Source organism: Physeter macrocephalus, chromosome 17 (genome assembly GCF_002837175.3).
Source record: "Physeter macrocephalus isolate SW-GA chromosome 17, ASM283717v5, whole genome shotgun sequence".
Taxonomy (NCBI): domain Eukaryota; kingdom Metazoa; phylum Chordata; class Mammalia; order Artiodactyla; family Physeteridae; genus Physeter; species Physeter macrocephalus.
In genome coordinates this window covers 55,050,957-55,075,956 of record NC_041230.1, presented here as the reverse complement: position 1 = coordinate 55,075,956, position 25,000 = coordinate 55,050,957, and the positions used below count along the sequence as shown (strand labels likewise).

The 25,000-nt window shown below is 64.7% G+C and overlaps 1 protein-coding gene across 1 annotated transcript; it reads left to right on the top strand.

Moving 5' to 3' along the window:
* Positions 1-2,269: 2,269 nt before the first annotated feature.
* CBFA2T3 (CBFA2/RUNX1 partner transcriptional co-repressor 3) lies at positions 2,270-18,954 on the top strand. Its single transcript, XM_028477978.2, is given in 10 exon segments — positions 2,270-2,993; positions 2,995-3,423; positions 3,531-3,620; positions 7,869-8,050; positions 8,708-8,931; positions 11,607-11,692; positions 12,282-12,480; positions 12,926-12,994; positions 13,279-13,469; positions 14,711-18,954. Coding segments are annotated over 10 exon segments (1,971 nt in total). The 5' UTR covers positions 2,270-2,792; the 3' UTR covers positions 15,011-18,954.
* The last annotated feature ends 6,046 nt before the right edge of the window (positions 18,955-25,000 follow it).

Genomic DNA, 25,000 nt, shown 5'->3' with positions numbered 1-25,000 from the left:
AGTGCAGCGGGTGAGGGCAGGCCGGCGGCCCGGAGGACCAGGCGCCGAGGGCGAGCGGGTAAGGGCGCCACAGGGAGGCCAGGCCGGGGCTGGCGGGCGGGCTCCCAGGAGGCATGGATAGCCGCACGTCTTCGAGGCCCCTGACGATCCAGACCCCGAGCGACGGCCCAGCTCTGCCGTGAGTGACCAGAAGCCCCCGCTGCGGTGAGGTCCCCACGCAGCAGGCCACCTCCCGGCCTGCCTGGGGTGACCGCCAGCGGCTGTCATCAGTCTTGACCAGGGTGTGGGTGTGTGTGGGTGTGTGTGTGTGTGTGTGTGTGTGTGTGTGTGTGTGTGTGTCGGCATCCACTGAGGGGTCAGCTGGATCTCCACAATGACAGAGAAAATTAGCACAACATCAGGGTCTTCTGGACACACCTTGGAGACGGTGAGGGACAGGGCCCTTCGTGTTCTGTGTCTGGAGCTCCTTCCATCCTAGAGCGAGAGGAAGTCCCCGGAGCGACTGTCCTGCAGGATTACCCCCGAGCTGGAGTGTCACCTGTGGGTCCTGGAAGGAGCTTCTAAGGTCGCCCAGACCAGGGGGGCAAACAGGTTTCAACCTGCACTGTGTCTCCAGGGAGGGAGAAGTGGCACCAAGTGCTGAGTGAAGGGCACGGGCCCCAGGAGCGGAGCAGGTCGCCACGCCTGCAGCCCGCCCCCTCTCAGGACACAGAGGCAGCACGTCTGTTTTGGCGCCAAGCCTGGCTTTCAACCGGTGCTTTCCAAACTTCTGTTACGTGGGGCCGGTTATTGATGAGCCATCACCCAACACGTAAAAGCAGTCAGGGCAAGCGTTTCCGGCGCCTTCCGGCGGGAGAAGGATAACCTGGGTCCCACGAGGGGAAGCGTGCAGCAGGAGGGAGTACCCGGTGCTCCGGGCCCAGAAGCCCCCGCTCTGGTCCGGGCCGAGGGCCGTTTGCTGATGAGGAGACGGAGGCCAGGCCCGAGTCTCACCCACACGGCGTGTCTGGGCTGGTCCAGGACGTCCACTCCCAACCAGGGTGCTTATCTTGCGCCCACCAGGGCTGGGCTGCGTTAGTCTGCCTCCGAGGGTCTGCGGGGTGCCAGGGCTACTGGGGGACGGGAGGCGACCTTGCGCACCCTGGGCGCTGTTCAGGGGCCGCGAGGCCCGTCGCCGGTGGCTTAGGGGGCCGGTCCCTGGCCCACAGCTCGGGGCAGGGGGGCCGGGGGGAGCGTGCGCAGGTGTCGCCGGCAGGCGGGTCATGGAAGCTGAAGGTGCCAGCGGAGCCGACCAGACAGCAGGCTCGGGGTTCACGGGGGTGGGCCAGTTCCAGCTCGCAGGGGGATGGCGCAGGCCTAGGGCTGGGGCGGGAGCTACATCCCACAGGCCTGCAGGGGCGGGTGGAACCGGCAACTGGGACCTGGAGAACCAAGCCCTGGGATAGCTGAGGCCCAGGGAGGAGGGATGGCCTTGCGGCCACCTCTCGTGCTCCCGCCCTTGCAGGCTGGGCGAGGCCAAGACGGCGGAGGTCACCGCCCAGAGCCAGGTCAGGGTAGCCGGGCTGGCGTGGTCTGGGGGGCAGAGCGACACACCCGCCGTGCGTGCTGCGGCTGTTCAGAAGCGGCCGCTTCCCAGAGCCGAGCCCAGCAGCGTCCCCATCCCGGAGAAGGGGGCTCCTGCTGCCCCGTCCGCACACACACACGGGCCCCGGCAGACTCTGCTGGAGCCCTGGAGAGACCCGGCCCTGAGAAAACAGCAGCTCTGAGCTGTCCTGCATCCCCAGATGCCTAGTCCGGCGAGGCGTGAGCGCGCGGCCTCTGCGCAGACCCAGCCAGACGAGGCGGGAGGGCCAGGGCACGGGCCTCGGGGACCACCGTTGAGTGAGTGAGAAGTGTGCCTGCACGTGTGCGTCTGCTAGTGTGCACGTCTCCGTGTGCCGTGTGGGTGTGCACGTGGGTGCACCGTGGGGCTACATTGCATCGTGCCCGTGTGTGCACACGCGTGCAAGTGTGCATGTGGGGTGTGCTTGTGGGCATGTGTGTGCACGTGTGGGAGCGTGTACATAGGCCTGTGTGCAAGCGCGCGTGAGGTGTGTGCACGTGCGAGCGAGCATGAGTGCACGTGTGTTCGGCGTGTTGCGTGCGGCGCGTGCAAGGCTGCTGAGGGAGGGAAGGTGCGGGGAGTGAAGGGCGCGGGCGAGGGTGGCTTTGGGACGGTCGTGCAGGGAGCGCATAACGCGCGCGGGAGCAAGAGTTGGGTGTGCGAACAGGAGCGTGAAGGAGCAGGTCCCGTGCAGCCTGCGGAGGCGCGAGCGGCCGCAGACCGGCCGCGGAGTCTATGGGCTGCGCCGTGGGACCCCCAGAGGCGTCCAGTCCACCTGCCCGTGTCCAGGCCCCCTCCACCATCACCAAGGGCCCTGGGAGCCCGCGACCTCTGACCTCTGGGCAGGCCCTGGTGCAGGGGAGTGGGGTGCAGGTGGTCAGGCTCTGGAGGGCTCCCCGGCCCTGGGGGCGGACTCAGCTCAGGATTCCGGTCCTGCCCCTGGTCCACGTCACAGCAGTCCCGGTGTCTGTCACCACAGGGGCCCCTGCCTGAGCTCATCGCACGCCCCTCAGGTCACCTGCTTGTCCTCCGCACGCAGCTGGGACCCGCGTGCGCACACGTCCACCCGTGCGGCAGCCCCAGACAGCAGCTGTGCGGTGTCCCCCTGCCAGCATCCAACCCCGCTTGTCCCGGGGGTCCAGGCTCCCCGCTCCACCTTGAGCTCCGTCACCCTGGCACGGGGGCCCTCATGCGGGCGACGGCACCTGCGGAGGCACTGGGGTGTGGCTTGGGGCCGCCATGGTGGGGGGATGGTCACTGCCCTTTTTGGGGGATGAGGGACCTCCCCCTGGAAGAGGACGGTGGGCCGGCAGATCCCGGTTGTGGGGAAGCCCCTCGACCTGTTCACAGGAGATGCGTGTCTGCCAGGCAGCGTGCGGCCCTGGCGTCCCCCCGGGTGTGGAGGGCCTGACTGCGCGGCCCAGAGCAAAGCCGAAGGGCCGCTGAGCCCGGGCCACACCTGGATCACGTCTGTACTCGCTGCCCCACCCTGCCGGGGCCCCAGTTTGTGCGTCTGTAAGGGGTGTCCGTGGGGCCCGGCTGCCCTGCTGCGTCTTCAGCCCGCCTCTCCCCGCGCAGTGATGAACGGAAGCAGCCCCTCGCCCACGGCCGTCAGCGGCGCCCCGTCCACGCCCAGCGGCTTCAGCAATGGCCCAGCCACCTCGTGCACCGCCGCGCTGTCCACACAGCAGCTGCCCCCAGCCTGCGGGGCGCGGCAGCTCAGCAAGCTCAAGCGCTTCCTGGCCACCCTGCAGCAGTTCGGCAGCGACATCTCCCCGGAGATCGGGGAGCGCGTGCGCACGCTGGTGCTGGGGCTCGTGGTGAGTCGGGTGGGGACGCGGTGGCCCCGGGCCGGGCCAGCCCTCAGTCTCTGCGCTCCTCCCCCCGGGCTGAAGCGAGGCGTTTTCTCCCCCGGCACCCCCCCCAGAACTCCACGCTGACCATCGAGGAGTTCCATTCCAAGCTCCAGGAGGCCACCAACTTCCCGCTGCGGCCCTTCGTCATCCCCTTCCTGAAGGTAGGGACAAACCCACTTCCCCTGCGCTGGGGCCCCAGGAGCCCCGAGTCTTTTCTCTGCCGGCTCAGATCAGCCACTGTTCTCGAGCCTCTGACTCCCCTTTCCCCCGGGGGGGAACAGTGCTGACCCGTCGTGGCCGACGCCTGCAAGCTCGCTGCCAGGCCAGGCAGTCAGCCACCCCACCCTGTGCTCTGAGACCGAGCTCCCAGGCTCAATCCTGTTATTAGCGGCCAATACACTCAGCCGCTCGACAGCTATTTTTTGAGCACCTGCTATGTGCCAGCCGACAACAACAACAACGGCCATAGACTCTGGAGCTGCAGGGAGGGTGCATTCTGATGAGGGTGGGGGAGGGCGAGGGAGGAGAGCGGGGAACAGAGCCAGGCAGCGGGGACAGCACATGCAAAGGCCCTGAGGCAGGGGTGTGCCTGCTGTGTTTGAGGAGCAGTGAGGTGGCCGTGTACCTGGAACGGAGTGAGGGGAGAGGGACAGTGGATAGACGGTGGTCATGTGGGTGAGCAGACAGATGGGTGAGCGGGTGTCAGCTGGAAGGCAGCCGTGTGGTCATCACGGAAGATAAACAGTGGACCAGGGCCGCTCGGTAGTTGGTGTTGGATTGGTGGCAGCAACACCAGGGTGTGTGAGCAGGGCAGGTTCCCGGGCCCCAGCCCAGACCCCCTGAGTCAGAATCTGCATTTTAACAAGACGCTGGGCAACGTGTGTGCACAAAACCGGGACAAGCGTTAGACCCATGTCTCCCCTGCAGTACTCGTCAGGGCCTTCGCTCCCCCATGAGGGTCACACATCTCCCAGAGGGGGTGGAGATGAAATGCTTCCCAAACGTATGTGGCCGCGGGTGGCTCTGCTGGCGCGCGTGTCCTCAGTCAGGTTCCACAGAGCTCGCCTGGGAGATGCCCGCCCTGGAGCGCCTGGTGGGCTCTCGTTTCGCAGGCCCAGGTGACGCTCGCGGCCGTGGGCCGTGCTCTCCTGCACAGCTGCACCCTGGTGGGGCCTGCTTTTCGGAGGGTCCTGAAGACGGGCCATACCAGACGTGCCCAGATGCGAGCCCTGACCCTGCCACTTAGCCCCCACTGTCCTGGGCCAAGCTACTTCGCCCCTCTGTGCCTCAGTTTCTGCAGCTGTGAAGTGGGAACCATTCTCAGGCTATTGGGAGGGTTGTGGGGAGACACGCAGGTAAAGACTTGGGGACGTGCTTGACCGACACCGGGCGTAGTCACCTGGGGATTTCAAGCGTTCTGCAGACGACGTGTCCTTTGCAGCTGCCCCTGCTGAGCCCCCAGCAGCCCTTGGGGGTGGGGGTGGGGGCGCAGACACTGCCACTGCTCCCGGTTAACAGGCGGGGAAACTGAGGCCCTGAGGTCCTCTCTGGTGGAGGGGTGGAGCAAGGCTGGAACCAGGATGCCTCCAGCTCCAGGCCTCCCCGCCGGCCCGGGCTGTGCCCCAGGCCCGCACCTCGTTCCCAGGGGACCCCACATCCGCCCGCTCGATGCTCCCGCCTTCCCGCCCACACCCCGCTGAGCTCACTCTGAGCTGGGCTGAGGGCTCGCCCATCTGGCAGTCATTTGCAATTCATCGGGGGCCCTTCCCGCTCCTCCCCGCTTTCAACTTACTGCTGACTCCACGCTCCCCATCGTGGGGGACGCAGTGCCTGCTTATTCTGTCAGATGAGATAGTTACCGCAGACGTCCCGCCCGCCCGTGTCAGCTGCCCTTGTTTATCAGAGGAGCAGGAGCAGGGAAAACACCCCGCGTCCCCGCGCCGCCCCGGCCAGGCCCACTCGCCCTGGCACCCCAGCATCCTCCCAGGCACACCCCGGTGAGGCGCCCGCCTGCAGTGCCTGCCTCGGTGTGCCCCCTGCCCACAGCGCGGTCACGGGGCTGTCAGAGCTTTGGCGCCCCGATCGCTCTCCTGGTGATGGGGCAGCTGGGTGAGGGCCCTGGGCCGGCGGGCTGTCAGGGACAGAGTCCATTCGTCTGCCTGACGTGGGGCTCCTGGGCCTGGCCAGTCCTGTTCCCAGGGCTTGTGGACAAGTCGCTGCGGCCCTGCCTGGGGAGAGCCCCGCCCCTGCCCCCCGCCCCACTCACTGTGGGACCCTGGCCTCCTGAGCACGCACCGTGCCGCAGGGAGCCTGGGGGGCGTGCCGGCCTGCTGGGCGGCCTCGGTTTCCCCCACCTGTGACCTGGGAGCGGCGGGGGCAGCACCTTCCTGGGGATTGACGGTGCGCCACGTGGCGCACCACGTGGTGGCCCTTGGCGCCACCTCCTACAGCAGAGGCAGGCGCAGCGGCCGGCCCACCCGGCTCAAACCAGCTCTGCCCTTGGGCGACCGAAACTCTCATTTCCCACTCCCCTCCCAGGCCCCTGGGGTGTGACAGCCCACCTCCTCAGGTGGGACTGGGAAAGTTAGCTCGTGAGAAGCTCCTGGGAGCCTCACACCCAGGATGGGAGGAGCCAGAGCTTCTTGCAGCTCCAGCTGCAGGTGAGGCAGAAATCAGAGAAGTTAAGTGACTTGCCCACGGTCACACAGCACAGCCGGGGTGGGCAGACCCAGGGCGTGCAGTGGAGCATGGGGCAGTGGAGGAGGTCCTTGGGAAAGCAGTGGAAACATCATCAACCCTCACCGAATGGGAGACACCTGCTCCAGTAACGCCGTGGCAGCGGGGGTTTTCGCAAACACTGATTTCCCTCCGGCCGGAGTGCCCGTCTGTGAGGAGGGCAGCATGGAACCTTCTTTCAGGTGGCAGAGCTGGGATTCACCAGCTCGGTCCGTCCAGCGTCTCAGCGGCAAGGCCTCCCAGGCCCCGGAGACAGAGTTGGGACTGCTGCCCAGGAAGGGGATGAGCACCACCCCCCACAGTCTCTATGCGTTTCTTCTCGGCCCTGGTCCCCATTCCCCTGGCCGAAGGCCCCAGGTCCCCGGCACCCTCTCCTGAGCCTGACGCTGTGCGTGGCTGAGTGGTGGGGCTCTCCGGAAGCTGGGAGGTGCTGCCCCGCCCAGCCAGCCCTCCACCCGTGGCCCCGGCTCCCAGCTGGGCCCAGCCGGCCAGGAACCCAGATGTTTCCACGGCGCTAACAGCAACCAGCCAGGGCCCGTGCTGCCCCCGCCCTGCTGCACCGGGAGAGGAGGGGCTGGCGAGGGGGAGGGAGGATGTTTGGCGTCCTCGGACCTCCCGGACCTCCTCTCCCAGCTCCTAACGTGTTCGACAGATGGCGGGCTGGCCCCTGTTCAGCTATCCAAGTAGGAAAAAAACAGGCCTGGCAGCCGGCGCTGCTTGACAAAAACGCATTGGCTGCTTGATCGCGTCCGGGTGGATGCGCTAGTGGGGGCTGGTGGCGCAGAGGCGGGAGAGGCTGCTGAGGTGGCTTTGAAACACCGTGAGAAACTTGGGGGACTGCGTTTCGTTACAAAAACGTAGAACCCTGGCCCTCCCAGGCGGCCTGCCGCTGCACCCCCACCCAGCCGGCACCCCCCCACGGTGGCTCCGGGGAGACCGCCGAGCCCCCGGGGCCCTGCCGTGCTCGCTGCGAGGCCCAGAGCAGGGCGGAGGCAGGAGGGCACAGCAGTTACAGCTGTGACCACAGCACGGTGGTCACAGGCGGGAGCTGCGTTCGAATCCTGTGCCCACCCCCACGCGCCATTCTGCTCCCTGGGCCGTGGCGTCCTTACCCACAGATGTGGAACCCGGTGGTAGTGTCCGACCCCGGGAGGTGACACGCGTGACGGCCCAGAGCCGTGTGGGTACACTGATGCCTTCATTCAGGGCTGGGCTGGGAACCCGCAGAAAGTGGGCAGGCAGGACCAGCCGGCGCACGTTGGGGTCTGCGGCAGGTGGGCTGGGGTCCTGCTCGTCCACTGCGGTGAGCTGTGTGCGGGGCTGCCCCGTCCCCTCTGAGCCTCACTCTCCTCCGTGCGGGCGGTCGTCTGGGGCCTGTTTCCTCAGGCGCAGGCAGCGGGTCCTGGTGAGGAGCCCTCCTCGATTTCTCCAGATGCCAGCGCAGGAGGGAGCTTGGTGAAGGGGAAAAACCCCAAACCACTGGGTCTCCTGGGGGGCATGGTGCTGCCCTCATCCCCAGGCTGTAGCAGAGGAACTCGAGGCCCAGAGCGGTCGTGCGCCTTGCCCAAAGTCACACAGCAAGGCTGGCCACCGGCGTCCCTGCCTCACCTCCAAGCACCTGGCGCCCTGACCTCAGTCAGCAGCCGGTCCAAGCCCCTCCCCGCCCCCCACAGGCTAACCTGCCCCTGCTGCAGCGCGAGCTCCTGCACTGCGCCCGCCTGGCAAAGCAGACCCCTGCCCAGTACCTGGCCCAGCACGAGCAGCTCCTGCTGGATGCCGACGCCTCTTCCCCCACCGACTCCTCGGAGCTCCTACCGGAGGTCAACGAGAACGGCAAGAGGAGGACACCCGACAGGTACCTGGGGGGACGGTGGAGGGGCTGGCCCTCTCCCTACCTGACTCTTGAGAGCTGCGCTGGCGCCGAGGCTTAGCGGGCGCCCCAGTTCCGGGACTGAGAGAACGCAGGCTGATACCACGTTGCGTTCTGCGGCAGCCGCGGCTGGGTTGCTCAGGTTCAGCCTGAAGTGCAAGGCCACTGAACAGGCTGAATCACCGGGAGGCCGCCCTGTCTGGCTGTGGCTGCTTCTCCTGAGGACTCGGATGCCCTGGGAGGACAGGGGCGGAGGCAGGACAGACACTGCCTGGCCGGCATGCCCTGGCTATTCTCTTCGAGCTGGACGTGCACCCCGAGGTGTCCGGGTGCCGGGGCTGGCCCTCACTGCTGGGTCATAGCGTGGGTACCTGTCCTGCTGATGGGGGAGGGTGTCTCCCCCACTCTCTCCAAGGAGGCCCAGGCTTCCTGACCACCTCACCCCAGGAGCCCCAGAGGAGGAGGAAGAGGGGAGCACCGGGCTGGGACACCAGCGGCCGGGTCTGATCTCTCCCGTTGTTCACCTCGGTGTGTTTCCTCCTCGCTCGCTCGCTGTCTGCCCGCACCCCGACCTTCTCCTCACCCCTCTGTCCACGGATCGTGGCCCCGTGACCACTGTCCCCTGACTGCTCTTGGGACCAGGACCAAAGAGAACGGGTCAGACCGTGACCCTCTGCACCCGGACCACCTCAGCAAACGGCCGTGCACCCTGAGCCCCGCCCAGCGCTGCAGCCCCAGCAACGGGCTGCCCCAGCCCACGCCGCCTCCGCACTACCGCCTGGAGGACATGGCCGTGGCCCACCACTTCCGGGACTCGTACCGTCACCTTGACCCCCGGGAGCTGCGGGAGCGCCATCTGCGGCTGGGTGAGCGGCGCGCTGCGGGGGTGCACGCGTGCGCCGAGTGGAGCTGGGGGGCGGGTGGAGCGTCCGGGACTGCCGTGTGCACGTGAACGCTGGCGCTGCGCGGCCGCGTCTGTCCGGGGAGGACGGACACTGAGGACGTGGGTGCAGAGGAGAGATTTGCGCCCCACCCCGTCTGGGCTGCGCCCAGAAGCCTGAGGGACAGCCATCTTTCCCGGGGTGGGGGGCGGCCCGACACCGCCACCCTCAGGGCCAGGAGGGCCCCTCCCCATGGCAGGTGGGTGCCGTGGCTGCAGAGCTGCCTGTCCTGGGGGCTCTGCAGGGCCAGGTATGGGATCTAGAGCCGCTCGGGATGCACTGGCAGCCGGGAGAGACCCGGCATGTGGGGGGTCCCCAAGTCGCAGGAGTTGCAGCCCCCGCCTCCAACGCCCAGGCGCCCCGAGGGAAAGCAGAGGCACCACTGAGCACACACGGCCGGTCCTGCTACACCAAAACACCAAATACGTAGAGGGTGGACCGTGCAAGAACGAAGGAGATGAGGGAGGCTGGGTGCTGGGGCGACAACCTCCGGGGTCAGGACTGCCTGGTCCTTCGAGCTGCCCCAGGTGTGCCCTTGGGCAGGTCATATGCCCTGCATGCCTGCTTCCTCCCTGCTGGCTGGGTCTAAGAGCAGCCCCGCCTTCAGGGGGTGAGAAGGGGTTAATACAGGGCCCGGCCCAGGGTGGGTGTTGAGACCCTGCTGTTACTGGTGGTGGTGTGGCAGGTCCCGGTGGTCCTCTTGTTGGCATTGTATGTTTTGCTGGGTCGTAGAAGGCAGCGCCCCGATGTGTTCTGACACACCTGTGTGATGTGTTAGCATGCCCACGTCACAGATGGGGAGACTGAGGCCCGAAGGGGTAACGGACAGGCCCAAAGTCGTCTAGCTACCACGACTGACCTTCTGACCTTCCTCTGTGCTGGGTCAAAGGGATGAATAGGATTAGCCTCCACCCCAGGGACCACCCCCCCCCCCGCCAAGCGTTTTGATGCGGGAAACCTGGAAACAGCTGCCCCTGAGGCAGAGGCCCAGGGCACCGATGGTGGGCCCAGAGGAAGGGTCAGCAGAGGCCTTGCCCCTGCCTCCTCCCCCCGGAAGCTTCCAGGGCCCAGGCCCAGGCCCGGGCAGCAGGTGACAGCGTCTGGCTCCCTGCAGCCGGGTCAGGCAGGTGCTAATTCCCACCCGCTTCTGCTAACGCAAAAATAAACGCCAGCTGTCAGGCAGATCTCAGCCACTATTTTGGTTGGGGCGTTGGTGCAGGCCCCAGCTCCGTGGGCAGCAGGGCAGGGTGGTGGGCAGCGGGCTGTAGCTGCTACCTCCCACCTCTGCTGCCATTTGGGTAGGCATTTCAGGTTTGGGGGCTAACAAAGGTCTAAGTAGACCCCAGCCCAGGAAGCATGGGCCGTGCTGGGTCACAGTGGGGGTGAGCATATTCGGTGTTTCAAAAAGTGTAGGAGGAGCTGCTGTGAGGAAGCCAGACGCCGCCCCGCTGGCGTGAATTTCTCAGCTCGCAGTTGTTTGTTTTGTTTCTGATTACGGGGTGTGGGCACCCCATTGTTTCAGTCTCTGGAGCTATACCAACCAGCGGCTAAGGGCACAGCCCCAGCTCCAGCCGACCTTGCTTTACTTTGGTCAACATGTCCCTATAACCAGCCTCAGTTTCCTGATCTATGAAATGGAAAGAACGGCAGAACCCTTCCCCCACACACACGGTTGGAGGTTGAGGCAGGGAATGAACCCGTAAAGCCCTTAGCACAGAGCCCTGCTCCACACCCAGGGCTCTCCCCTCCGTCTCGCCTCCCGGGAGTCTTATCACACCTCCGGGAGGCAGGCAGGGTGGGGAAACTGAGGCCACAGGCAAGACAAGGGGCCCAGGTCCCATGGGGAATGAGTGTCAGGGCTCTGGCTTTTCCCGACCCCACTGTTTCCCAGGAGACCACACTTAGACCTGCTCACCTGAGACCCAGCAGATAAGCTGGATCACCCCTCTTACCAGGCTGGAGCTCGGCCCAGGGGACACAGAGGTGAACAGGCCACGCTGGCCCTGCCCTGGGGACTGACACAGTCTGTTGGCAGGACTGACAATAAGTAAAGAAGCACCTATAATTACTACGCAACCAGAGATACATGGGGCTTAAGGAAGCCTGAGAGCCCAAGGCTGCTGTGGAGGAAGGAGCCTGTGACCTGTACTTTGAAGGATGCATAGGAGTCCAGCTAGCTCAGGGGAAGCAGTAAAGTATGGGTGAAGCCAGGCAGCCACAAGGAGGCCCTGAGCAGTGGGGAAGCCCCTTGACTGAGGTCTGAGGCCACTATGCCAGCAGCAGGGGGCAGAAAGAGTGAGAGTGGCTGGATTTGGAGGTGGGGGAGGGGTGGCCAAAGCGCGGGATGGGGACACGGGTCTCTTCCTCCGAAGCATGAGTAGAGGCCAGGCCTGTTCCTGAGCCCCCACGGCAGTGAGCAGATGGTCAGTGCCCAGGGTTCTCTTCCTCACCTCTCCACGGGAGGACACAGCCCGTGGGCGGGGCCTGCGGCAGGGGCGTGGGTGGGGGCGGGGCCTGCGGCAGGGGCGGGGGCGGGGCTTGATGAGCGGGGGCGAGGCCTGGGAGCGGGGGCGGGGCCTGAGCATCAACTCCCTCCGCAGCCGTGCACGGGTCCCGGCCTGAGGAAGTGATTGACCACAGGCTCACGGAGCGCGAGTGGTCGGAGGAGTGGAAGCACCTCAACAACGTGAGTGTCCAGGCTCGGGCCACGGGGCGTCGCAGCAACTCCCAGGCGCTCTGCCCAACCTGCGGGCGCTGCGGGGGCAGGCCACGTGTGCGCCCCCTAGGCCCTGCGCCCGCCTGTCTAGGCTCGCCCGTGCGCTCCTGGTCGGCCCCTCAGCACCCTCCCTTCTAGGGCCCCGCGGACCGTCTCCCGGAGAAAGGTGCCCTGGCCGCGGCGGTGGGAGCCCTTTAACACCATTTTCAGGGTCATCCCTGCCCCGCGTCCTTTTGGGGAGGGGACCCCAAGAGAAGGGTGGTCCCCAGAGCGGCCCTGGCCCGTCTGCTTCGCGGGGGCAGACCGCACCTCCAGGGCTGCAGGGAGAGCCCCAGCCCTGGGTCTGGACAACCCTCCCCGCCGGTGTGGTGCCCCGGGCGCCTCCCCAGCCCCGCCCAGCTGCTCAGGTGTCTTTCCGGGCAGTGGAGGTGGGTTTTCAGGCCGCAGCCTTGAGCCCCCTTGGGCAGGCCTGGCGGGCGGGCTGGCCGGGCCCGGAGTGTGGGACAGTGTCCCGGCTGTCCTCGTCATCGAGGGCTCATCCGGCCCCGCGTGCCCGCAGCTCCTGAACTGCATCATGGACATGGCCGAGAAGACGCGGCGGTCGCTCACCGTGCTGCGCCGCTGCCAAGAGGCCGACCGCGAGGAGCTCAACCACTGGATCCGGCGCTACAGTGACGCCGCTGAGGACAGCAAGAAGGGCCCCGCGCCCGCCGCCCGGCCCCTCGGCAGCTCCGCGGGCGCTGAGGGCTCTCAGCTAGGTGTGCTCTATGGGCGCGCGCGGGGCACCGGGGCCGAGGCCATCACTCGCCACGGCAGCGCCCTCACACGGCCCTGCAGTGAAATAGCACCCAACACCGTGTAACCTGGAAAAGAGGGGCCGCCTGCTGCACAGACACTGCCTGGCCCGCTGGGAGGCCCAGCTCTCGGTTCCGATAGGCCAGGGGCCCGGCGCTGGGAGGCCCCTGCATGATGACCGTGGAGATGCAGCGGGGCCAGGCTCAGCCCAGCTCCCAGCCGAATCCAAAGCCCATCGGCTCCGGAGGGTCTCCCTTCCTGACAGCACCCTGCTCCCCTCCCAGCAACTGATAAGAGGGTTTCCACCATGGGTACCTTGGGGGCCCCCAAGATCACACTCGCACCCTGCCCCCGTGGCCCAGTCGGGTGGGCGCCGTCCTGTGTGATGCTGGCCTTCCTGTGTTTCAGATGTCCCCCGGGAGTCCGTGCCTCGGACCCTGTCCAGCTACATGCCCGAGGAGATCTGGAGAAAGGCTGGTGAGTGGGGGCGGCCCGGGGCCCCAGACCTTCTCGCCCTTCCCGTCTGCGTCTGCGTGGGGCTCCCTGCGGGCGCTCCCAGGCCTGCTGACTCAAAGAATGTGGGCGTGGGCCCAGTCCCCTCCCTCCAGCCCTCCAGGGGATGGTCCTGTACACTACAGTAGAGGGCGGGCTTTGCAGGTTCCCACCCCCCACCCGCGACCATTCGCGACCCCGGGGCTGTGGGCAGGGGAGACCCGTCTGGGCAGGTCCAGGTGCCGACCAGGCGGGGGCGTCTTTTGCAGAGGAAGCAGTGAACGAGGTGAAGCGGCAGGCGGTGTCAGAGCTGCAGAAAGCCGTGTCTGACGCTGAGCGCAAGGCCCGCGAGCTCATCAGCGTGGAGCGAGCCAAGATGGAGCGGGCCCTGGCCGAGGCGCGGCGGCAGGCCTCCGAGGACGCCCTCACCGTGGTCAACCAGCAGGAGGACTCCAGCGAGGTAGGGCCGCCCGTCCCCTTCCCCCACAGTCCGGGGCCGGAACCCCACTCTACCGCCTCCCGGTCACGTGCTTCCCAGCCACGTGACCTGGGGCAGCCCCGGGGCCCCTTGACCCAACACGGCCTGGTGAGAGGCAGGTCCTGTGGGTGTCCCCATTGTACAGATGTGAAGACTGAGGGCTCCAGAGGGTAGATGGCTCACCCCAGGTCACTCCCTAGGGGGTGGTGGGGCCGTTATTTGAACCCAGGCTGGCAGACACCAAGGTCCCCTCTAAAACGTGAGAGCAGAGGCAGGCAGTGGGGCGTGAGAGTCACCGTGCCGGTACCTGCACATCCACTGCATTCTCTCCTTGTCTGAGAAGGGCTTGGACGGCAGGGAGGTCAGGAGGAGGGAGAGGCTCTCTCCAGGGGTCCTGGGACTGTCCTCGGGGAGGGCACTTCTCCAAAGCCCCCTGGATTCGTCTGTGCTGAGCTGGCCCCGAGGGGGCAAAGGGGAGCAGGGACACAGAGGACAGCCTGTGGTGCTTCAGGCCGTGGACGTGCGTAGGGAGGACGGTGGGTGTCAGGGAAGCCCGCTAGCGGTGCCGTGCGTCCGAGCAGTCCCTGAGGGAGAGAGCCGGCAGGAATCTCGGGAACAGCGAGGGTGGGGCGGGGGGCGTGCCTGCAGAGCGTGGCCAGCAGGAGGCTTTGGGGGCTAAATGGGCGCTTGCGCCTTTCTCCCAGGGCGGTTTGGCTTCCCCGTCCCACAGCCTGGGCTGCTGCCTCCGGCCTTTCGCTGGAATCCCTGCCCACCTTCTGCTCATGTGGGCAGCTGGGGTCGTCGCTCGTTACAGAAAAAAGGATCAGAGGCCCGGGGGTAGGGGAAGGACGGGACCTCGGCAGCTGTGGCTGCGCAGCCCACCTCTTTACTCTGCCAGGGCTGCCACATTCTGGTATCGGAGCCCTGGCAAGGCCAGGAGGGCTTCCTGGAAGAGAGGGAGGGGGCTGTGGCCCACCATGAACTTGTCTGGGGTGAGCTGGAGTTGTGGGAGCCCATCCCCCCAAAATGGCCCAGCTGAGGGGCCGTGTCTGCACAGGGTCATCGCAAGCTGGGCTTTTTCTCCTTTTGCTCGGCGATGTCGTGGCTGGGTCTGAGCAGGTGTGTTTGGAGTGTGTGCTTCCCTGGTCTGCAGCCAGGACGGGTACTCTGAGGATCGGGGGGGCCGGCCCGGGCCACCTCTGACCGTGCCCCCTCACATCCAGAGCTGCTGGAACTGCGGGCGCAAGGCCAGCGAGACGTGCAGCGGCTGCAACGCGGCCCGCTACTGCGGCTCGTTCTGCCAGCACAAGGACTGGGAGAAGCACCACCATGTGTGCGGCCAGAGCCTGCAGGGCCCCTCGGCCACAGCGGTTGAGCCAGTGCCCGGACAGTCCGATGCCACCCCGGGCCTGGGCCCCTGCCTGCCCCCAGCCGCCGCCAGCCCCAGCGAGGCGGGCTCCACGGAGCCCTCCCGCCCCGGCACCCCCAGCCCGCCCGGCCCGCTGGATGCCGCGCCCCGCTGACCCGCCCGGACCCGGTGCCCATCGACCCACCCGGCGCCCCCCGGCCCGCTAGACGCGCGCCCAGACCTGGGAGCCGACCTTGGGAGTCACTGCTGCTACTGCTTCTCTCCAAAAGAAAACACAGAACCAACAAGACTGCATCAATGCAACTTCCTCAGCTACCTGACGATCACGCCTCAACCTCTTCGTGCATCCTCACAAACCACCCGACGAGCTTTGGGCAGCCGGACGGACGCTGGCCAGAGGTGACCGGCTCGTCCACACCCGCCTCTCCCTCTTTCTCTCTCTCATTTTTCTCTCTTTATGACTTTCACACACTTTCTCTTCAATGAAAAAAATCTAATTGTTTGGTGGCTTATATTTTCATTGAAGAATTTTGGGGGGCTGTTTGGCAAAAGAGCTACTCAGAAATGGACAGAGAAAACTGTGGGGGTTTTCCCCCCTTCCTGATTCAAAAGGGAAAAAGAAAACTGTTCTTTTATAGCCGGAGATCTGAGCCGCTGTGTCACTGAAACCACCCCCGGGGTGTGTGGCCGGTGCAGTGAGGACGGTTAGAAAGATGTCAGTTTCAGACTCGAAGTAAATTTTGGTTTCAGGATTTTTTTTTTCCTTTAACGTCAAACTGTTTGGCTTTACGTAGAAATCCAAAAAAATTTTTTTAAAAAAGGTAAAGGAAGCATACCTGTAAACTACCTTGCCAGCTAGCCAGCCAAGGACGCCGGACACACCTCTGCTCCAAAGGAAATCCAAAAAGCAAACACAAGAAGTCAAAATCCAAAATTTTTTTGTCACTGCCAAAGTATTTATTTCACTGTTTTACTCTACGCCTGGGCTTGTTCAGATGTCGGTCTTTTGCTTTGATTCTGTTCGGGGGGTGGGGGGTGGGATGTTGGGGTTGGAAGTGTTTTGTCCAACAAGAAGCGACCTCTTTCTTTTCCACTCGACAGTAGCACCTCCGCCGGGGCCGGGTGGGGTGGGCAGCTCGGCCCTCGGCACCCACGCGTGTGTGCCCGTCTGCGTGTGCACACGTGCAGGGAGGGTACCTCGTCTGTCCTCGCTCCATCTGTGAATTTCCATCACATTTCATTCTTTCCATTTGTGAAAAAGAAGTGCTCACATGTCCTTCCCAGAGAGAACATAATTCTGAGACAAAACCGTGACAATCTTTTGGGTTGATTCTTGACTGCTTTTCAAAGCACGAGGAGACAGCAACCGCGTCTTCGACTGCCGCTTCTCGTGTCCTCCTCTACCTCTGCTGCCCGCTCCGAGAAGCCTCCCGCCCTCCTCGTCTTTCCATCCCAGCCCGTGTCTCCTGCAGCTCCACACTTTTGCAGAAAAGGGAAAAAAACGACAAAGAAAAGCAATCCGCCCTCCGCGCACCTTCTGGAGACTTGATCAGCTGTATATAACCCTGCATTTTTGTCCAGCTGTTCCTCAGGGGATGTTCTCTCCGAAATCCCCCCGCCAAGCCTAGCCCTGTCCCCCCACCCGACTCATCTCCCCCAGCGATCTCAAGGAGGAAATAAAGGAATAAGGAAATTGCGATCTGTACCCAGTGGGAGAACAAACGGCAAACGCGGTCTCCGATCTGTGTTTTCTTGCATGGCTGTAAGGAGTTCCCTGGACTGGAGTGCAATAGTGACCAGCTACTGAAACCGGGTGCCCAGGGGCCCCACCGAGAGGCAAGAAGTCAATCGTCTGCGATAATGTGAATGTATATAGTCCTTGCAGAGGTCCAAATGATGATATTCATGATGATGATAATAAAGAAGAGATGTTTGCCAAATAAAAAAAAAATTAAGAGAAACCGTGGAAGTATGTAAAGTTCAGGAACTAGGTTTTCAAAGAAAGCTGAACTGCAGTCCTACGGGGAGCAGTGGGTTTGTTGATCGCTGTTACTTTTCAGAGCTGTAAGGATCCACCCTTTGAGTATTGCCAGGAAGGATTCCATCGGTACACAGGCCAGGTGCCATCCGAGCCCCACCTGGCAGGAGCCCTAACTCTGACCGTCGAGCTAGACCTATCTCACCCTCCAGGAAGCTCCCGGGCTGCCTGGGGCTGCAGGGCCGCCCGCCTCTCAGAGGCTCGCTTCTGTGGGTTGCAGAAGACCAGGGGCCAGGTGGGATTCGGCTCTCGTGAGGCAGCGGGCGCCTGCCCACCCGTCGTGTTTCCAGTCTGCTTTCTCTCTCGCAAGACTTGAACCTGTCAGAAGGGCAGTGTGCACATGCTGTGACGTAGCCCCGCCTCTCCCCTCGGACTCCGTTCCCACGAGGTGGTGCTGGTGGAGGGTGGCGCCCTGGGCGCGCTGGGGTGTGGGTGCGGAGGTCTGAGGCCCCGCTGTCAGGACTGCGGGGTGAGTCCTGGCTGGGAGGAGCCCGTCACCTGCAGCCCCGCGGGTGTGCTTTGCCGGCCTCTGTTCCTCTTCCCCTCGCAGGGTCCCCTGTGAGGACAGGCGGGCGCGCCAGGGCTGGCCAGCCGGTGGCATCGGGCCAGACCAGCCTGCAGGGCCGGACCACAGGCTGAGGGTCCGGGGTGGGGTTCCCAGCTGTTGGGAAGAGGTCGCCTCAAGCCAGCTAGGAAAGGCCACCTCGCCTGTGTGGCCCCCACGCGTGTATCTCATACACCAAGACCTGCCTCTGGCCAGGGCTGCCGAGGGGCCGGGCCAGAGGCCGACACACTTAGCCCCTGTCAGCAGGGAGCGTCCGCGGGGTCAGGGGGTGGCCGCCGGGCGGGCTGGGCGGCTGGCAGCGAGGAGGCTGCGGCCCAGAGGGGCGGGAGGGGGTGTCCCCGGGGCGCCGTGCCGCCGGTGGATGCCGGCTGTGGGCTGGGTCACACGGGGCGGGCGGCCCCTCCTTCCGTGCTCGGGGAGCCGGCGTGTCTGTTCGTCGCCGCGCGCAGGCCCTGTGTGGCCAGGGAGCTCACAGAGAAGGCAAACTCCCAGGGAGTAGCTCTGGTCGGGGCGTGGGGCGGCGGCCGAGCTGGAGTTGCTGGTGGTCTGTGTTCCCCCTGCCTTTCTTATGCAAAGAGGGCGTCTGCACAGAAGGGGGTCCAGCTCAGAGGCCGGCGGCCCCGTTACCTCCTGAGCTTATGGGCCGTCGGTGTGCACGTGAGGCTCTCCTCCCCAGGGGCTGAGGCTGGACACGCCGGTGAGCCCAAAGCTCTGTGAGATGCGGCTGCTCGCAGGCCCTCCCTCCCCCCCAGGTCAAACCGAAACGCAGCATTACCCTGTTCTGAGGCCGAAGTGCCGGCAGGAGGGCAGAGTGGGGCGGGCGGCGGCCGGAGCTCGAGTCAGGGAGGATGCACCGGCCGGAACAGCGGATGCTGGCGCCTGGGCCCCCTCACCCCCCGGTGGAAAGCCCCCTGACGTGTGACCCTTCGACCTTTCCCACCCCCTCCTCTCTCTGGCCTTTCTCTTAGGACGTGTCATTGTCCCCAGGTGTTGGCATCTGGGGGGGTGTTCTGTTGGCAAAGACCAGTGCCTACCATTCCCCGTGTGGACAGGCTGGCACACCCCAGACCCCGTCTGAATCACGAGGGTTCCCATCCCCAGGACCAAAGGAAAGCCTTGGGTGCTGCCGGGGAAGAGAGGAGAGCTGGAGAAAGCCTTGGGGCCAGGAGGGTAAGGGCCGTAGTACAAGAGGAGCCGGCCTCCCGGGAAGGGGCCGCCTTGTGGGGTTGCTCACGAGGGCCCGAGAGGTGCAGTGGTGGAGGGACACAGGTGGGAGGGCGCGTTGCTTCTGGTTTCATCCCAGTGACTCCTTGGAGAGGGATCAGGACAGGCCCGAACTTCCTCCTATTTGCCAGTTTTTCCAAATACATCCTCAGAAAGACACCAAAGTCCAGTCCCTGGCACCAGCCACCTTGCCTGTCCCAGCTCACTGTGGCCTGTCTGTCTGGCCAGAATTCTGCCCGTCCCTTCGGCTTACCTACAATTACTTACTGATTCTTTTCTTTTATCAGTTCAGCCTTCTGACCAATTCTGTCATCTCTCTGGCCGTTTATCCATCCACCCATCCATCCATCCACCCACCCATCCATCCATCCATCCGTCCATCCACCCATCCATCCATCCACCCACCCATCCACCCATCCATCCGTCCATCCACCCACCCATCCATCCACCCACCCATCCATCCATCCATCCGTCCATCCACCCATCCATCCATCCACCCACCCATCCACCCATCCATCCGTCCATCCACCCACCCATCCATCCACCCACCCATCCATCCATCCATCCGTCCATCCACCCATCCATCCATCCACCCACCCATCCACCCATCCATCCGTCCATCCACCCACCCATCCACCCGTCCATCCATCCACGCATCTGTTTATCCATTTGTCCATCCATCCATCATCCATCCATCCGTCCATCCACCCACCCATCCACCTGTCCATCCATCCACGCATCTGTTTATCCATTTGTCCATCCATCCATCATCCATCCATCCGTCCATCCACCCACCCATCCACCCGTCCGTCCATCTTTCCATCCATCATATGTCCTGTGACCCATCCACCTGTCTGTGCTGTCCGTCTGCTGGCTCCACCCTCATCTACTGTCTCTTCCTCCTCCACATCTCTTTAGAAAGCTCCTCCTGCGGGCAGGTCCTGGTCCCTTGGTGGCTGAACCACCTTCTCTGTGGCAGCACTTCCCCAATTAATCCATTGCTCCCCCCGTTGCCCTTTGGTGACTGGACCCTTGAGAGGGGAACAGTGGCCAGAGTGGGCAGGGGTCCCCACCCCACCTTGGCCCTGGAAGCAGAGAGTGGCAGCCAGAAGGCTAGGTCCCCTGGGAAGGCCCAGAAGGTGTCTAAACAAGAGCAGGGGCCCCGCTGCCCCCTTGTGGGAGCCCTGGTGCAGGTGTCCCACGGTGGTCATGGGACTGTCCTTCTAGGTTCGCTCTCCCTGACCTTCCCTCCTGCCAGGAGCTCCAAGCAGAAGCTGGCCCCGCTGTCAGGACTGCGGGGTGAGTCCTGGCTGGGAGGAGCCCGTCACCTGCAGCCCCGCGGGTGTGCTTTGCCGGCCTCTGTTCCTCTTCCCCTCGCAGGGCCCCCAGCCCGGCGGGTGTGCTTTGCCGGCCTCTGTTCCTCTTCCCCTCGCAGGGTCCCCTGTGAGGACAGGCGGGCGCGCCAGGGCTGGCCAGCCGGTGGCATCGGGCCAGACCAGCCTGCAGGGCCGGACCACAGGCTGAGGGTCCGGGGTGGGGTTCCCAGCTGTTGGGAAGAGGTCGCCTCAAGCCAGCTAGGAAAGGCCACCTCGCCTGTGTGGCCCCCACGCGTGTATCTCATACACCAAGACCTGCCTCTGGCCAGGGCTGCCGAGGGGCCGGGCCAGAGGCCGACACACTTAGCCCCTGTCAGCAGGGAGCGTCCGCGGGGTCAGGGGGTGGCCGCCGGGCGGGCTGGGCGGCTGGCAGCGAGGAGGCTGCGGCCCAGAGGGGCGGGAGGGGGTGTCCCCGGGGCGCCGTGCCGCCGGTGGATGCCGGCTGTGGGCTGGGTCACACGGGGCGGGCGGCCCCTCCTTCCGTGCTCGGGGAGCCGGCGTGTCTGTTCGTCGCCGCGCGCAGGCCCTGTGTGGCCAGGGAGCTCACAGAGAAGGCAAACTCCCAGGGAGTAGCTCTGGTCGGGGCGTGGGGCGGCGGCCGAGCTGGAGTTGCTGGTGGTCTGTGTTCCCCCTGCCTTTCTTATGCAAAGAGGGCGTCTGCACAGAAGGGGGTCCAGCTCAGAGGCCGGCGGCCCCGTTACCTCCTGAGCTTATGGGCCGTCGGTGTGCACGTGAGGCTCTCCTCCCCAGGGGCTGAGGCTGGACACGCCGGTGAGCCCAAAGCTCTGTGAGATGCGGCTGCTCGCAGGCCCTCCCTCCCCCCCAGGTCAAACCGAAACGCAGCATTACCCTGTTCTGAGGCCGAAGTGCCGGCAGGAGGGCAGAGTGGGGCGGGCGGCGGCCGGAGCTCGAGTCAGGGAGGATGCACCGGCCGGAACAGCGGATGCTGGCGCCTGGGCCCCCTCACCCCCCGGTGGAAAGCCCCCTGACGTGTGACCCTTCGACCTTTCCCACCCCCTCCTCTCTCTGGCCTTTCTCTTAGGACGTGTCATTGTCCCCAGGTGTTGGCATCTGGGGGGGTGTTCTGTTGGCAAAGACCAGTGCCTACCATTCCCCGTGTGGACAGGCTGGCACACCCCAGACCCCGTCTGAATCACGAGGGTTCCCATCCCCAGGACCAAAGGAAAGCCTTGGGTGCTGCCGGGGAAGAGAGGAGAGCTGGAGAAAGCCTTGGGGCCAGGAGGGTAAGGGCCGTAGTACAAGAGGAGCCGGCCTCCCGGGAAGGGGCCGCCTTGTGGGGTTGCTCACGAGGGCCCGAGAGGTGCAGTGGTGGAGGGACACAGGTGGGAGGGCGCGTTGCTTCTGGTTTCATCCCAGTGACTCCTTGGAGAGGGATCAGGACAGGCCCGAACTTCCTCCTATTTGCCAGTTTTTCCAAATACATCCTCAGAAAGACACCAAAGTCCAGTCCCTGGCACCAGCCACCTTGCCTGTCCCAGCTCACTGTGGCCTGTCTGTCTGGCCAGAATTCTGCCCGTCCCTTCGGCTTACCTACAATTACTTACTGATTCTTTTCTTTTATCAGTTCAGCCTTCTGACCAATTCTGTCATCTCTCTGGCCGTTTATCCATCCACCCATCCATCCATCCACCCACCCATCCATCCATCCATCCGTCCATCCACCCATCCATCCATCCACCCATCCATCCATCTATTTAAGAAAAGAACTCACATATGGGTGGCCTCAGACCTAAAACTTTGTATTTCCAGGAGTGATGCAGTTAAGAGAGCAGAAATTGGCATTGCCCTATACCTATCCCCATTGGGAGAGTGCAGTAGCACTCATTGCCAAATGTGATAAAACAGATTCTCATGAATGGTCCATGGGACAAAGAATGCTGTAATTATCTATTGCCCGTCCACCCACCCATCCATCCATTCATCCACCCATCCATCCGTCCATCCACCCGTCCATCCACCCATCCATCCGTCCATCCGTCCATCCACCCATCCGTCCGTCCATCCACCCATCCATCTGTCCATCCACCCATCCATCCATTCATCCACCCATCCATCCATCCATCCACCCATCCATCCGTCCATCCATCCATCCATCCATCACTCTATCCCAGCTATCACTTGGTCCCCCGTTCATCCTTTCACCACCCACCTGTCTGCACACCACACGTGTCTCCCATCTAACCCACACAGCCACGCCTCAGTCCATCCCCAACCAGAAGCCAGTGTAGCATCACCAGCTCCCTCAGTGACCCAAAGCCGTGGGGGTGCTTTGGGTCCCCCGTGGCCTCGGCCACGCCCTCCGAGTGCCCCTCCCATTGGTCCAGGCCTGCTCCGGGGACAGATAAGGTTCTGCTGCAGACATGGGCAGCTTGGACCAATGTCCTAGCAACAGCTCTGGCCAGTCTGGGCCCGCCTAGCAAGTGTGGTGGCCGTGGGCCAGGAGGGGCGCTGGAGGTGGCCCGCACAGCCGCTCAGGGGCCCTGTGCCCGGGACCACCAGTCGGGGAGCGCACATTCCCTGGCAAGTCCCAGACATTGTGGGCTGGCGCCGCCCACTCCTCTCCTTGTCACCAGGGGTCACTGCCTGGAGAAGGTGTCCCCAGGAAGGGAGGGGCAAGACAGAGCCCCGTGCTGGCCTCCCTAAGACACCAGTGCTCCTGGAGCCCCTGCTCCCAGGTGCTCATGCCTGGCTCTGCCTCGCTCCTATGCCCATCTTCCATCCAGGGGTCCCAGCTGCTGGAAATTACCCCTCAGAGCTGGAGAGCTGTAGAAAGGGCCCCTGCCCAGGTTGGTGGGGTGGGTGTCCCTGTGGCCCTAGAGGCGCAGCACGCTCTCCCAGACGCGGCTCTCCCCGGGCCCCTCAGCTCCACACCTGCCTGCGGGCTCCCGCGACCCACGGGGCTCTTCCAGCGCCCCCCGCGGGGTCACCTCCTGCTGGCAGGAGAGGAGGAAGAGGAGGATGCAAGGAGCCTGGACCCTGTGCACGGACGAGGCCCGGGGAACCGGCTGTCTGGGCAGCAACCTGCACAGTCCCCGGCGTTCCAGAAAACTCTGGAATCTGCCTGCTTCCTGTTGCTTTTGCTTCAATTCAGCCGGACCCTGGAGTGCCTCCCCAGAGACCCCTTAGAGCAGTAACTCGACGTCGGGACTCAAGGGGAGCCTGGCTTTAAACGTTAGAATGAAGGACAAGGGGGGCCTAGCCAGGCCAGCCTCCGCGGGCCGAGGGGCCCGGGCAGCGGGTATTGGGGCCCGGCTACACGCAGCCTCGTGGGCAATGGATTGACTGTCCACTTTCTCTTCTTTTTATGTGATTTTATGTTTTAATTCCCCCAAAGGGGTTGGACCGAGAGTGCTGGGTCATATTCCTCGGTGCCGGGCAGGGTCCTGGTGGCCGCCCTCCCGTGTCCCCCCGTCTCTCTGTTCGCAGCCGCGTGGGTTCTGTGTCGTGGAATAAAGCCGCCGTTCACCATCACGGGCTCCGCCTCTCCTTGGGTCCCCAGCGACTCTGCCTAAGCCCGTTTCACACATTGATTCACCAGATTTGTGTTGGGGGGCTTCCTCGGCGCCAGGCAAGAGGGACAAGAGGGGGTGCACCACGCCACGGGGGTGGACGAACGTGTGGTGCAGGGTCGGGGCGTGACGGGACGTGGCGGATGACCTCTGCCTCCTGAGTTCCGGCCAAGTGGGGTGAACTGTCGGAGGTTGTGTCCTCGAGGCGGCCGGACGAACTTGGACCCCAGATGACACACTCGTGGCTTCAAGCGCCCGAGCCCCCCTGCCTGTGGCCGTGTGGGCGCCTCCCACAAGACCCTGAGGGTGGACACCTTGGCCCTGAGGAGCCAGGGTGTCCCAGACGCGGTGTCCCGGCTCACAGGGCAGGTCCCGCCCCCAGCGGGTGTGCAGGGCTAGGGCTCTGGGCTCACGGGCGGCCCCTGGGAGGAAAGGGGTGTTATTAATACTCGGGCCCAGCCTGGAACATGGTGTATTTTGAAAGGCGTCACTGGAAAGGCCAGCATGGGGGCAAGCCTGTCTGCACGCCAGGCAGCTGGCCGGAGCCCCAGCCGGGCCTGGTGTGTCAGCAGTCCCGGCACACAGCGGATGACGGCGATTTTCCATTGCAGGGGTCTGAGCTCAGAGGGAGGCTGGCCGGGCCGGGCCCGAGTCCAGCCGGCCCTTGGCTTGGACACAGCTGCCCTGGTGTCCTGCCTCCCACCTGGAGGTAGAGGGAAGGGCCTGGGCCAGGGGCCCTCCATGGGGTCTCGGCCCACAGGAGAGGGGGCCTGACTGCCCCGAACCGTGGGAGAAAGACCTGCAGCAGCCCCACTTCTGTCCTCACCTCGCCAGCCTTGGGCTGGGGCCCTGTCCTCAGTGCTGCCCTTGAGACACTGTGGCCGGCCGGGGGGACCCGGGGACGTGTAACTTACACAGGTCAGACAGAGGGCGAGGCCCGGGCGCCATGGCCACAAGAGGGAGGTGGAGCAATCGGGAAGGCTTCCTGGAAGCAGCAGCACAGTGAGAATAGTGCCCCCTGGAGCCTCGCACATGCAAGTGCATGAAGCCGTGTGCAGCCGGGGGGGGGCGGAAAGCGGGTGTTGCAGGCAAGGAGGGCCGGGAGCTGGGAGGCCAGGCCTGCAGGCTCACAGCCAACTCAGGCCGGCTCCTTTCCCTGCAGGGCCCGGGGGGGTTCAGCCTCCACGGAGGTGAGAACAGAGCCGGGAGGAAAAAGGCAGCAACGGCGTCCCCCACTTCCTTCCAGGGCGCACGCCTCGCCCCCCACCCCGCCATCCACGGCCCCCGGGGTTTGTTCACAGGCTGCAACTCTCCCCTCCCCCAACTCCACATTCCCAGGGAAGAGACCCTACCCTGGAGCCTCGCACATGCAAGTGCATGAAGCCGTGTGCAGCCGGGGGGGAAAAGCGGG